We start from the raw sequence: 14,824 nt of genomic DNA, 5'->3' as shown, positions 1-14,824 counted from the left end.
ATTCTGTGTTGTATTCTTAAGGTATCATCAGTCCAAAAGCAGCACCTCAGCCCATGAGAAGAGAAAAGTTCCACTTCTGGAGAAATGGGAACTCTAGTGGTTAATTAGACTGGCAGTTTTCTGTCATTCAAACCACTAAAATAATGAGCAAGGTGGCAAATTTTGAGCTAACCAATTAGTAAAATTAGTAACGGTTGCTTGTGGTTGCAGGCTAGAACATTTGGTTGGGTTTTCAGAGTTAAGAGTTTAGGTTTTCTGGAGCCTGCAGCACCTTTGTTTCCAGCTTCCTGGGAAGTCACTGCTATCTCCCTAGAAGAGGAGAAACACCTCAACTACCAACTCTGAATTTATAGTTGCCCCAACGGAGGATCTACCTCAATTCCACACAGGCCCCACCCAGTGCTGCATTTGCCTATATTCAGCCGACGTTCGACTTATTTGGGGAGCCCCAAAGCTCTGCCAAATGTTAGGGTTAGTCTGTGTTTTGTGATTGGCCCAGTCTTTCTGACATCACCGTTTCTATCATTTTAGATCATGTTGTATTAATGTAATAGGTTTTATTTTAAAACCTGAAAATTCCTTCTGCCTTTGTTTCAGAGTATACATTTCTCTTTTTAACCCCTTTTTATTCTATGGGCAACTGAGTAGGAATAAAACAAAATGTTCAAGTTACAATCTATATTTATAACTTTCTGTGTCCTAGAGCAGTTTTCTAAATTGTTTTTATTTGTGACGTACCTGTGAACTTGTTGGGACATTAGAGGGACTCTCCCTCACCCCCTTCTCCCAGGCAAGTCGGGTCATATCTCCAGCCCTGCCCTGCAGCCTGGTTGCCCACAGGAATGTATGTGCGCACTGACACACACACTCAGAGACATACAGACACACACGTAAACACAGAGACACAGACACACACACACACAGAGCCATCCTTTAACCTTTTATTTATGATAAAAAATTGTCATAGAGACAGGGAACAAAACAGGCAGTCCCTGATGGAGCAGCAGAAAGATGGGGTGCAGAACTCAAATTCTAGTAAAAAGACCAGACTTAATGGTCTGACTGGGACTGGAGGGACCCCAGAGAGCATGACCCCCGGACTCTCTGTCAACCCAGCACCAAAACCATTCCTGAGGCCAACTCTTCAGTCAAAGATTAGACTGGACTATGGGACATAAAATGATACTTGTGAAGAGTGTGCTTCTTAGCTGAAGTAGATAAATGAGGCTAAATGGGCAGCTCCTGTCTGGAGGTGAGATGACAAGGCAGAGAGGGTCAGGAACTGATTGAATGGACACAGGAAGTCAGGAGTGGAAAGGAAGAGTGTGCTGTCACAGTATAGGGAGAGCAATTAGGGTCACATAATAATGTATGTATAAATTTTTGTATGAGAGACTAACTTGAATTGTAAACTTTCACTTAAAGTACAACAATAAAATCTAATTAAGTTTAAAAAAAATTGTCATAGGGATATAAGAAAACCTAGATGTCCTGACAAACAGATGGGGGAACCACTGTGAGCGCTACTCCACACCCAGTAAATCAGATTCCCCAGGAGCCAGGCCCAGCACTCTCATTTTGACAAGCTTGCCTGGTGTTTTTGATGCACAGGGTACCTTGAGACTGTTCCCAAAGGTCGGCTGTGTCCACAGCAGCAAATAAGTGGCCATGGGATTGTCAGCTCTCTTGTTGCCCAGCTAAGAAGGAGCTGGTTGTCCCTCAGGTTCAAAAGGTGGTTTTCCTTCCAAGGAAGAAACCATTTTTACCTGTGTTCATATGATATAGGAGTAGTACACTACTATTAAAAAAAAATTTTATAGAGGAGGAGAAAGACTAGACAAATGGCAGCTGAATAGTCTTCAAATCTCTTTTATTATTTTTGGTATTGTGCGCTCTAATTACAGTTATAGATTCTAGAATCTAAAGTCATCTTTAGAGGTCCCCTCACTCATCCATCCCACTTGCCTGAACTCAAACCATCATACAGCATAGTTTTTATCCTTTTATTAACCCACAGCAAAGGTTATTCTAAAATTTCCCTTTAGTTTTATAGGCCACTAATTCCCATCACAGATAGTCAAGAAGATTTTCCCAATAGCAAGTCCAAATCCTTCTTGTGTAGTATAAACCTGTTTAAGACCGTTAAACACTCCATCAGTATCTAAACTTCCTACTCGTTCATCTCCATTTTTCTGGCAAAAGAACATCCACTCATAAATCAAATAATTTTGTTAGAAGGTACAGCTTATAGATAATCTGTTCCAGTATATCCCAATGTATAGGCTGTGTAGCTCTGATGGTATGCGAGATAATTTATGTGGCGCAGGGACCTGGCATTAAATAATACTGAATTACTTAGTGAAAAAGTAATTCCCCCTCAATTACCTTTAAATTCTTCTGATTTGGTTTAGGAGAGGCTCTAGTTTGTGCTAGTATGTCTTCAACGCCCCTCTAATACTTACATCCCTCGTGAGCAAATCAAGAGTGCAGCTCAGAGTTTGAGCAATCATATCCAGCTAAATTTAAGAAGATTATCTGGTTTTCATTGTAATTGTTTTTGTGGTTATCTTCTATTTGTGACAAGTACATTCCACTTATGAGAGTTGTATATAAAGTTTCCCTTACATTTATTTAAGAAAAACACGTGATGGGAAAGTTTGGAAACAGATAATGGTAATGGCTGAACAACATGATAAACATAACTAATGTCATCGAACTGTACACGTGAAGAATGTTGAAAGGCAAATGATTGGTTATATATATATATTTACCACAATTAAAAAAAGAGAAACATGTGAGTTGAGTTGATTTTCTTAAAGAAGCCAGGTAGTAGGGGACAAAGCTGCATTATGACTTTTATATGCCCTCTGCACTTTTGAATTTGTGAGTCCCTTCCTACATGTAAATATATATATATATATGAAATTGTATATATGTATATATATATATATAATTGCATATATGCTTTTTTTTTTTTTTTTTTTACTGTATTGGTATAAAGCTGATCATAACTTCCAAGTCTAAAAGTTTTTTTTTTTTCTGATTTTGAAAGAAATTAAAACATTTTCATAAGTCCCTTAAAGTATCATGGGCCCTACCTACACACTGTGCCCACTATGCCTAGTGGATAGGTTGGCACTGGTATGGGATATGGCAAAACATTTAACATGAGCTCTTCATGAGTGAATCTTGAGAAGCACTAATCCAACACTGTCATATTATGAAGAATAATACTAAGTCTTAGAAATGGGCATGAGCATGCCTAAAGCCTTATAGTGAGGGACACACCAGAACAAGATCCCAGATGCCAGTTACCTGCTCTTCCCACATTCCCACCCTGCTGTCCTACTTGGAGCCTCTAGTCCAATCTACTTCAAGGTCTTTGCATCATGATTAAATCATGGGCCCTTCTGCAACTCCCACCCTGTCTCAGTGCTGAGCACTGCTCTGTTCAGAGGTAACAGCACCTGGCTGATGCACTCTAGGGTAGACCTTTGCCACGGGGTGTGGCCGGTTTATGGAGATAATCAACCTGCTCCTCCCCAGAGCCATCAGAAAGAACTCACCCAAACTTCTGATGGGCCTTATTAAGAAAAACACAAAGGATGCAACAGCCCAGATTGGTTTGGACTTTCCTTATTGGACTCGATCTTCCAAATACAGTCTCTTCATTAAAATTAGCAGCAGTGAAAAATAAAGCCTGGGATAGAATCTTAGGTTAGTATTTTCTAGGGCAGAGTTTATTATGGTAGTTGGAAGATTTACTCCTTTGACTGTCAATCATTCACCTAAACCGAAAACCAAACCCGTTGGCTTCAAGTCAATTCCGACTCATAGCAACCCAATAGGACAAAGTAGAACTGCCCCATAGGTTTCCAAGGAGTGGCTGGTGGATTCAAACTGACTTTTCAGTTAACAGCTGTAGCTTTTAACCACTGTGCCACTACCTACTTAGTGCTTAAAAACAAGTCAAATCTCATGTAATTCAGCTGCTAGAGAATTGTTCTACTGACAATATACTGCACAAAAGAGTCCAGGTACAATTCTTAGAGAACCCCTCTGGTAACCAGACTTTACCTCTTTCTTTGTTTATCCAAAGTAGAGTAGCACGTGGCTAAGAAAGCTGTGTTAAAAGGTACTTGTGTTTGAGGAGCTAGAAACAGATCATTGCTAGTTAGCGTCCAGTCATCTTTAACTGTCATCAGTCACCACAGAAAGGCTCTGACTTTGCTGTAGGTGATTTCATTATTTATTATTATTCAGAATGATAATATGCCACACAAAAGAACACATTTAACAAAATTAGCTTTGTACAGTGAAGACCTTTTGCTTATGTTGAGGCTCAACCAAAAAATAGTACTAGTCTTTTGAGAGGCAACATGAGTGATCGTCAGTCATGTACTCCCACAGGCTTATTGATTCAAACATTACTGAACTTTGAAATTTTTTAAATATATAGTTTCAGTGTAGGGACAAAAACATGGGATTTTCAGGCAGACAGAACTGGTTTTGAACCCTAGCTCCAGACTTACTAGCTCTGTAATCTTGGGCAAGATAATTAACATTTCTGAGCTTTTGTTGCCTCATCTGCAAAATGGAGTTAATAATACCCACTTAGGATGTTGTTTGGAGTCTATGGTGGTGCAAAGGGTTAAAGGGCTCACATTCTAATAGAAAGGTTGGAGGTTTGAGTCCACCCAGAGGCACCTCCAAAGAAAGGCTTGATGATCTACTTCCAAAAAATCAGCCATTGAAAACCCTACGGTGCACAGTTGTACTCTAACACACGTGGGGTCGCCATGAGCTGAAATTGACTGACAGCAACTGGTTTGATTTCTTTGGTAGGATGTTGTTTTGAAGATTAAATTATTTTAACCAGTATTTATTGAACACTTACTATGTGCCAGGCTGTTTTCTCAGTGCTGTGGATAACACGTTTCACCCTCTTAGTGCCAGGATGGGTTTACCCTGTCAGAAATGAAATTGAATATTTCCTTCCTGGTTCTTAAGTCATTGAAGCCTGGGAGTGGATTGAAACTGGCTTTCAATCCTGAAGTGATCTTGTACCTATAGTTCTAAAATAATAAATCCTTTAGCGGCTGCAGATTTTGAGTTACAACTGAGCTGCTAAAGATTACTTAAGATTCAGCAGTATTATTCATACAGTTTTACCAGTTTTTTAGTTCATAAAACTTAGTTATCTACAGGCAACATTTATATTTCCAATAAATATTTTGTGATATATATATATGTATACATATATTTGTTAATATATGCTCTTTATGTTTACATTATAAATTTTTAGGGAGTATAGACATTATGTGGAGTCCCTGGCTAGCGCAAACACTTAACATGGTCGGCTGCTAACCAAAAGGTTGGAGGTTTGATTCCATCCAGAGGCACCTCAGAAGAAAGGTCTGGCGACCCACTTCCAAAAAATTAGCTATTGAAAACCCTATGAAGCACAGTTCTATTCTGACACACAAGGGGGCGCCATGAGTCAAAGTCAACTCAACAGCAACTGGCAGTTTATAGACACTCTTTAGTCCCTATAGAGAAAATCTCCTGAGATTTGCCGCTGGCCAAACTTGCACATGTACAGCTAGCCATAAAAAGATCTTTTGTCAGTGATTGTGTCTCCCTTTTAGGTGTGAAAATGCTATGGATGAAGTGATCTAGAAAGATACGACTTTTTCAAATGGATTTTTGCCTGGCGTCATCAAATCAGTGACAATCAGTGAATCAGCTAATGACCTGGATAACTAGAAATATATCAGTTGATGTGTATATATTGATATAAATTTCTAGAAAAATGGATGATTTTCTCCTCCGTTTGGAGCAACGAAGAGGCAGAATTTAGAAACTTTTTAATATTAATGAGTCAAAAATAATACCATCATCATTCTATAGTCTCCACAGGCCATCAGAGCCAGCATTATCTTCAGTCCAGGGGATTCTTCTTCTACATTAGGTTAGCCTTCTTGCAAGCTATATATGTGATTTTATTTGAATGCATCACTGTAAAACATTTGTTGACCTCTTAGGTGGTTGATGAAATACTAAGCCAATGTCATCTGAGGTGACTAGGTTATAATGAAAAACCAGTAGATGAGATCCTTAAAATGTATACTGTCTCTGTATTAGCACCCATGTACATTTTGCATAGTTCTCTTCAGAGATAATTATACTGTTTTAAAACAATAATAGGGAAGAAGAAATAGAAAGCTACCCAACTGTGGAATCACCCACCTGACATTCTTGGAATGCCATACTTTAAGTACTAATGTGTTGGTAATCAAAACAGTTATCTACAGTAGAACATTTGAAGCAGAGAACTCCCACTGTCTTAATATTTCTTACAAAATCGCATCTTTCTTTTTTTTTTTAAGAATATAAACAGTAAGTTGATCCAAAGATGTTCACCTGGATATGCTCAGGATGTCTTTTGCTTGCCAAGGACTACCTGCCACCTGGTCCCATTTTGCTAAAATACTTATTGCTGTTATTGTTGTTAGGCACTGTCGAGTTAGTTTTAACTCATGGTGACCCTCTATACAACAGTGTGAAACACTGCCCAGTCCTGCGCTATCCTTACAATTGTTGCCATGTGTCTTAGTCATCTAGTGCTGCTATAACAGAGATGCCACAAGTGGATGCCTTTAATGAAGAGAAATTTATTCTCTCATAGTTTAGTAGGTTAAAAGTCCAAATTCAGGGCATCAGCTGCAGGGGAAGGCTTTCTCTGTCGGCTCTGGAGGAAGGTCTGTGTCATCAATCTTCCATTGGTCTGGGAGCTTCTTTGTGCAGGAACCTCAGGTACAAAGGACGTGCTGTGCTCCCAGCACTACTGTCTTGGTGGTACGAGTTTCCCATGTGTCTCTGCTTGCTTCTCTCTTTTATATCTCAGAAGAGATTGGCTTAAGACATTATCCAGTCTTGTATACCTCATTAGTATAACTGCCGCTAATCCATCGTATTAGATAATAGTGATTGAACTTACAACACATAAGGAAATCACATCAGATTACAAAATGGTACACAATTATACAATACTGGGAATCATGACCTAGCCAAGTTGACAGATATTTTTGGGGGACACAATTCAATCCATGACACCATGTTTGAGACCATTATTGCAGTCACAGTATCAATCCATCTTGTTGAGGGTTTTCTTCTTTTTCACTGACCCTCTACTTTACCAAGGATAATGTCCTTCTCCAGGTACTGATCCCTCTTGATAACATATCCAAAGTACGTAAGACAAAGTCTCTCCATCCTCCCTTCTAAGAATCATTCTTTCTGTACTTCTTCCAAGACAGATTTGTTCATTCTTCTGGCAGTCCATGGTATATTCAATATACCTTGCCAACACCATAATTAAAAGGCAACTATTCTTCTTTTGCTTTCCTCACAACTGGACCAATAAACAACACCATGATAAATGAAGAAAAGATTGAAGTTGTCAAGGATTTTATTTTACTTAGATCCACAATCAACATCCATGGAAGCAGCATTCAAGAACTCAAACGACCCATTTCACTGGGCAAATCTGCTGCAAAAGACCTCTTTAAAGTGTTGAAAAGCAAACATGTCACCTTGAAGACTAAAGTGTACCTGACCCAAGCCATGGTGCTTCAATTGCCTCATATGCATGCAAAAACTTGACAATGAATAAGGAAGACTGAAGAATTGACGCCTTTGAATTGTGGTATTGGAGAAGAATATTGAATATACCATGGACTGCCAAAAGAACGAACAAATCTGACTTGAAAGAAGTACGACCAGAATGGTCCTTAGAAGCAAAGACAGCAAGACTACATCTCACATACTTTGGACATGTTATCAGGAGGGATCAGTCCCTGGAGAAGGACATCATGCTTGGTAAAGTAGAGGGTCTGCGAAAAAGAGGAAGACCCTCAACGAGATGGACTGACACGGTGACCGCAACAACGGGTTCAAGCACAAAAATGATTGTGAGGTTGGCGCAGGACTGGGCAGTGCTTAGTTCTGTTGTACATAGGGTCACTATGAATCAAAACCAACTCGATGGCACCTAACTACTACTACTTCTATAAAAAATAATTTAACATTTAGACTTTCACACAAAGACTTCTGCAAAAGAAATTCATCATGACATTTTTAATAAATGAAAATTTTAAAACATCACTACTTAATGTCCAAGAACAGGAAATAGTTAGATAAATTGTGGTGCAGTGATAAAGTGGAGTTTTGGGCAGCTATGGTCAGGGTTCTAAAATGCATATCAGAAATTCTCATGCTACAATGTTGTGATAAAAATCCAAAACAGAGTTACATGCACAATATGATCTTAACTATGTATAAATAATATGAACAGGAAGGAAAAAATAGAAAGACATATACCATAATGTTAATAGTGGTCAGTGTTAACAGTGGTCACCTCTGTTTCTTTCTTGCTTTCCAATTATTTTTCTATATTATCCAAATTTCCTGTAATGAGCATACATGAAAACCAAACAAAATTTCAAAAATGAAGATCCAGAAGAAAAATACCAATGGAGCAATTGATCCACTGTATGTTTCATGTTGGTTCTGCCTCTTTGGTGCAGGTTTCTGCTGCAGTGCTTTTCCTGGTAATTTACACTGTTAATTCTTCTAGTGAAGAAAAAAACACTACTGAGGGGCAATGATAAAAATCTGTGTCACCTGGTCTCTGTTCTTTTTCAGCACACAACGGTTTTGCCCTTTATATTAATCGAGATGAGGACATCGCACCATCAGTATCCCAGCAGGAGCAGCGGCCTCCTCGCCATATGTACCTTCTCTGTTGGCTATATATTATGGTAAGGACTCTTGCCTGCTGGGCTTTCATAGTGTATTAGATTTTGAACTGCTAAATTTGGGCACATATTTCATTATGGATATAATCACTAACAGATTCACACTGCGTGCCTCATTTGGTCCAAGACCTGGGCTTTGTCTCGTTTCCCCAGATGCTTATATTTTTAGAAAGTATATGCCAAACCTCACACAACAGGAATTTGTTGAACAATCCCATGTAAGCAGTGGTTCTTCCAACGCTACATTCAACCCTCTTTCAAGCTAAATGTTTTTCTTGGACACCCTTTTTATTGCTTAAGGGCTGTTTTGCTTGGGCTTGTTGTTGTTGTTGCTTTTCTTGGGGGTGGGGAGTTGTAGAAAACAAAATAAGGACAGAAAAATGACCTCTTACAGGAATGACTTTAAACTTTATATGAAACAAGTGAAAATGTACATTTTCCTAAATCAGTTCAAAGCCTATTCCAGCATTAGCTGTTACACAAAGAATATATTTAACTGGATTTTTGTTTTGGGGGTTTTGTTTTTTTGTTTGTTTTAATGTTGCAATAAATATGCCACAAGGAATCTACATTTGGTCCACTGGGTACTATAAAGTTCCAAGTGTGAGGTGCCAAGCTTATCTGATAAGAATTTTTGCCTGACGTGTTTACTTTACAGTAATTTTAGTTTGTACCATGTTTTAATTTTTTAAAAATTATCTGTGTTAAGATAGGGAATTTCTTGATTTCTCTCTATAATTCCAAGTCCTCTTGGATACATTAACACATACAGAAGAGGTCACTCCTGCCAGCATTTCTGCCTCTTGGGATTCTTTTGTCCTGAGTTCTGGGTCACCATCCCCTCCTTTAAGCCTGATGGATAATGCCCCAGAACTGTACTTAATCCTAGCCAAAATCCCAGAGCGTTTTGGGAGGCCTAATCTCTGTAGAGTGTTTTGCTCCTATCAGCCCAGAAATTTAAAAGGTCAGTACAGCACTTCACATACTTTGCATAAATGATCACACAGTGGCCCAGATCTTAGCAAGGAGAGAATTTGCTGCTAGAAATTCACACCCTGTGGCTGGATCTAAGGGAACACCCAGACTATGGACCCCAGAACAAACATGCAGTAAGGTGCACCTGTCTACCACTTAATCAACTAGTCATTGAATGGTTTTCTTAGTCACTTTCTAGATTTTTTTCCATCTGAAACCTTAAGTGTTGAATTTCTGTAATACAAAAGGTCCAAATGATCAGCGCTTAAGGTAAATAGTGACTATAGTCGTAAGTCTTTACAAAAATGAATTTATGTGATTTATACCTATCAACTTGATATTCAAATGGCTGTTATCTTTCAGAAGAGTCACGTAGTTAGGCTACACAGTTAGTTATCCCAGGGATGCTGCAATGTTTAGAACATATCTGGAACTGCCTATAGCATTAGTTTAAAAATCAAACACTCTTCACCACCACTTACCCCCTCCCCCGAAATATAGTCTCATTACTTTGCACTCATATTTGTTTACCTGTGGGAAGGGAAGTTCTTCACTCCAGAAACTCTGAGTATATTGCTGCAAATTCATTTATATGCCATTAAATTATCTGCACCGTGTAGAGCCCCAGAGGCTTTAGGAATTATATGCTTTCTGATGGACTTTCTTCCACTGTGGGTACAATCAACACTATGTTCCAAAGAAACACATGGGAAATACCACATATTCTTCATTATAGACCCCCAAGATCCCTCATTAAAATGAAGCTTACTCACACTCTTCAGCCAAATGAGTCTTGCCAGGTCTGCATATTCCCTCAGCAAACCAGTACTTGTTTGGACATGTATTTGCATTAACCAGTGAATTCTCTCAGATTTGTTCTGAGAAAGCTTTCAAAGTAGACTTTTTCCTTTGGTGTTCTGCCCTAGACATTCATAGTGCTGCCAAGAGTTAAACAGTGCCCTCACATCATGTCACATTATATAAATCCAAGGATTTTCATTGTTATCAAAAAAGATACTGGCTTTTGCTCCCCTCTTGACTACCTCAGGGCCTGCACACCAGTGACAGCAGTCGAAGGCTCAGGATATAAAATCTCTTGATAACATACTAGTGTTGTCACTGGACATTCCAGACCTCATTCCAGAATTTAAGAAAGCATGCCTCTTATCACTTGTTCATTATAAAATAAACAGATCTCCCTTATAATGCTGGGTTTGGTTGAGCTGAATTTATACCTCAGGGACTCCTGGCCAGGCTGTCTGTCTGCATAGCTCTGGCTCTAGCTTGCTTTCCAGTCTCACAAGTATCCCTCTCTGTCTGAATCTATTCTGTTCCTACCTCTGGATAGTGAGAGTTGAGAGAGCCCTGTCAAAGATGAAAATCTCAAACTCTGTTAGGAATGAAAGAAAAGGAGTTTTATTGAGGAATAATACAACTCAAGCTGGGCAGCACTAAGTAAAAATACAAAGCACTCCACTGTTCAGTCTGAGAGAAGGGTCCATGCACATAGAGAACAAAGGAAAGGTAGGGGGTTAACGAATGATGATAGATAAGATTAGCTTCAGCTTGAAGTCCTTTGAAATGTAAAGGTTGGCCACTTGGCTAGGAGAGAGTGAGTCACTACCTATGTGAGCGGTGTCAGCCAGTTCAGTTATACATGGTTGCAGTCATGGACACATTTTTTCCAGGAACAAATTGTTTACATCCTGACCTTTTGCTTCCTGGGAATGCAAGTTGGCCCTGTCATTCTTACGTCTGACACAAGTACCTCCAGTTTGGAACTTTTCCGTTTACAGCACTTTCCTCACAGGATGGAGCCCAGTGAGTTCCCACCCTCAGCCACCTCCATTTCCCAACCTCCACCTCACTTAATGGTTCCAGTCCTCCCCGAGTCTAGTATCTGAGGTCACCCTAGACTCCATACCTGCTTCTGCTCCCCACCTGCACTTCTCTCTCCACTTGCCCAGGTGTCTGGGACACAAACATCTTCCTGTCCATTTGTGGTTCTTCATTCCTTTCCTGCACACACACCCACATACACACACACCTTCACACCCATACATACTTCCTTGCACCTTATTTGCGAGATTTCTCTCTAATAAATGAAAGGACTCATATTATCTCACTCAGGATACAACACAGAGGTCCTCTAATGCAACAGTAATTATCAAGAATCATAATGACTACCACTTATTGAAGGTTTCTTTTTAAGCTAGACTCCACATTAAATGTGCTCAGCTGCTAACCAAAAGGTTGTCAGTTTGAGTCCACCTAGAGTCACCTTGGAAGAAAGGCCTGGCGCTCTACTTCCAAAAAATCAGCCATTGAAAACCCTGTGGAGCACAATTCTACTATAACACATGGGGTCACCATGAGTTGGAATGGACTCAACAGCAACTGGACTGGTTTTCTTTTGAGCCAGATATTGTTACAGAGTGCTTTACAAATATTACCTCATTTCATTCTCAAAACAACTCTTTAAGAAAGGCATTATCTTACCCATTTTCTGGATGAGAAAACTAAGGACTAGAGAGATTATATGACTTGCCAAGGAAATGCCACTAGATGGTTGCCAGAACAATACTGCAAGCCCAGGTGTGATGCTCAGAAGTCCATACTATTAACCACACCCTCCACTGCCTATTACTAGGTGAAGAGTACTTTGTGGGTAAACATATTCAGTGAGTTTTTGTTTTTGTTTGCTTTTGTTTTCATGAAGAAACACATCAGAAGCAGCCAAGCCTAGTGGTTAAGTCCACTTCCTGGGTATGAATTCTGGCTCCTCCACTTAACCTTTCCAGGCTTTAGCTTATTGAGATGTAAAATAGAAACAAGGATAGTGCTTACCTTCCAAGGTGGTTGTGAAGACTCAGTATGTAGAGCCCATAGACAATGTCTGACACATGGGAAATAGTTGCTGTATTTGATATTATCAGTTGTTAAAAAAGAAACAGAGTTTCTGTAAAATGAAGAGTTTTAGTCAGATTCAAAGATTTGCAAATACACAGGTGCCAAAATGAATGTTCAAAATAGTGTTCCAAAGAGGGAGCATAAACACATGTCCTTTATACAGGCATGCCTCGCAGATATTGCAGGTTCGGTTCTGGACCACCACAGTAAAGTGAATATCGCAATAAAGACAGCCATACGAAATTTTTGGTTTCCCAGTGCATATAAAAGTTATGTTTAGGAGACTTCCAACAAAGTGGTGCTCTAGGCAAAAGCACCACGCCGTCCCTCCACAGCAAAGATCCAGAAAACTAAGCCGAACAGAGAAAACAACAATCCTGAAACCTTAAAATATCAAATGAAGAGATAAAAAACTCAGCCAAGCACCAAATGGAGTGAGAAAACTGACGGAGAACGGAGAGCCAGGAGAGATTCATGCAGAGGTCACCTATCAGCTAATGCAGCACGGATCTGCCATCTTGGACTCCTATCAGAGACCAGCAAACGGGGTACAACAAAGCAGCTTCACAGAGCTTCCAGCGGGAGACAAAACAACTGGTAATTTGCAATATACGCTTTCCCACCCACCACCCTTCTTCACCCCCACTCGGCCTCCTCTGCTTCCCGCGGCCACAATCTCTTGTCCAGGAAGCACCGGCTGCTTGGATTCCACCCACCAGAACGGGCCGGCTTTCTAAGTGCCATTTGTTGGCTGCTGGTGTTGCTTTATTCCGCTTCTTTTGATTTCTTCCTTACCTCTCACCACCTCCCCTTCCTTTTGCTCAAATACCTGGCTCCATGCGCCATCTTTGCTTCTTCCTGAGGGGCTGTGGAGTTCCGTTCATGTATGGAACTGCTTCCCGGTCTGGGTTGCCACGCTGGTGGGATCCTGGGGCTTTTGTTCGTTTGTTTGTTTTGAATTGTTTGTTTGTTTTCTTTTCCTTTTCTTAAGTTGGGAGCCCGTTCTGGCCAGGCAGTGCTGCGTGGCTTGGAACATACCCCCTCAGCTTGCACACACATGCAGAGGGATCCCTGAGGGCATTTCTTTTTTCGTTTTCCTGTTTTTTGGGGGGCTTTTCTTGTTCTTTTTTTTTTTTAATTTGTTTTGTTTTCTTTTCCCTCTTTTTTCCTTTTTGTCTTTCTTCATTACTCAGTTTCTTGTCTCCCTATATCAGCCTTCTCTTTCTGTTCCCTGACTACCTGGCCTTGTATACCTCTACGCCTTCTGGCCGGGCTGTACTGCAACACCTGAGAACAACTTCCCCAGACCTCATGGTGGCACTGGTGGGATCCCTGGGAACTTTGCTGTTCTTTTCCTTTTCCGATTTTTGTTTATTCATTCTTTTCTTTTCCTCCTCTTCCCCTTTGGTTTTTCTCCATTTCATAGTCTCTCAGCTCTCCACTCCAACGGCAAGCTCCCCTAGCATTCTTTTTTGTTTGTTTGTATGTTTCTGGCTCCTGTTCCTCTCTCCTCTCTCCCATGCTCATCTTGGCTCCACACATAACAATCTCCCTGCTACATCCTGCCTACCTGCACCGTGTGCTTGACATCACACCACCAAGCAGCACAGGCATGGCTACTGGAACCTGCCCTGCACTGGTTGCTGACCCGCCCTGCTGGCTGTAGTGAGTGCCACGAATAACCCGTCCCAGTAACTCCTCTTCAGCTATACCTGCCCTGCCGTACCATATCTGAGTGACTGACCCCGCCAATTGAAGAAGGAGGTGAAAACTATTGTGCCCACAGATGAGCAAACAACAAAGAACACACAGCCCGCCTGCTCAGAAGTAGCCAAATTTTTAAAAAAAGGGATGAAACAAACAAATCTACCATCAATAAATGAGAAAAATAACTAGTGAATGCCCTGATGACAGCAGACAATAACAATACATTTACAAAAACAGGACAGGATGGTTCCAGTAGGCTTCCAAAATAAAACACCAGATGGCTTTCCAGTGGAAGAAAAGGCACTAGAACTACCTGATAGAGAATTCAAATCCCTAATACTCAGAATTCTCCAAGAGCTGAAGCAAAAATCAGACAAAAATGAGGAAAAAATAGACAAATTCATGGAAAATAC

At 40.2% G+C, this 14,824-nt stretch overlaps 1 protein-coding gene across 2 annotated transcripts in view; it reads left to right on the top strand.

Annotated features, from left to right (window-relative positions):
- Positions 1 to 14,824, top strand: part of AIG1 (androgen induced 1) — a 303,544-nt gene that overhangs the window by 238,971 nt on the left and 49,749 nt on the right. For both annotated transcript variants that reach the window (XM_004368864.3, XM_023729483.1), the window contains exon 4: positions 8,707 to 8,822. In XM_004368864.3, the coding sequence (XP_004368921.1) occupies positions 8,707 to 8,822 (116 nt within the window). The remainder of the gene's footprint in view (positions 1 to 8,706; positions 8,823 to 14,824) is intronic.

Source organism: Trichechus manatus, unplaced genomic scaffold (assembly GCF_000243295.1).
Source record: "Trichechus manatus latirostris isolate Lorelei unplaced genomic scaffold, TriManLat1.0 scaffold00002, whole genome shotgun sequence".
Classification (NCBI taxonomy): Eukaryota; Metazoa; Chordata; class Mammalia; order Sirenia; family Trichechidae; genus Trichechus; species Trichechus manatus.
The sequence above is the reverse complement of the archived record's forward strand: the minus strand, read 5'-3'. Positions and strand labels throughout refer to the sequence as shown.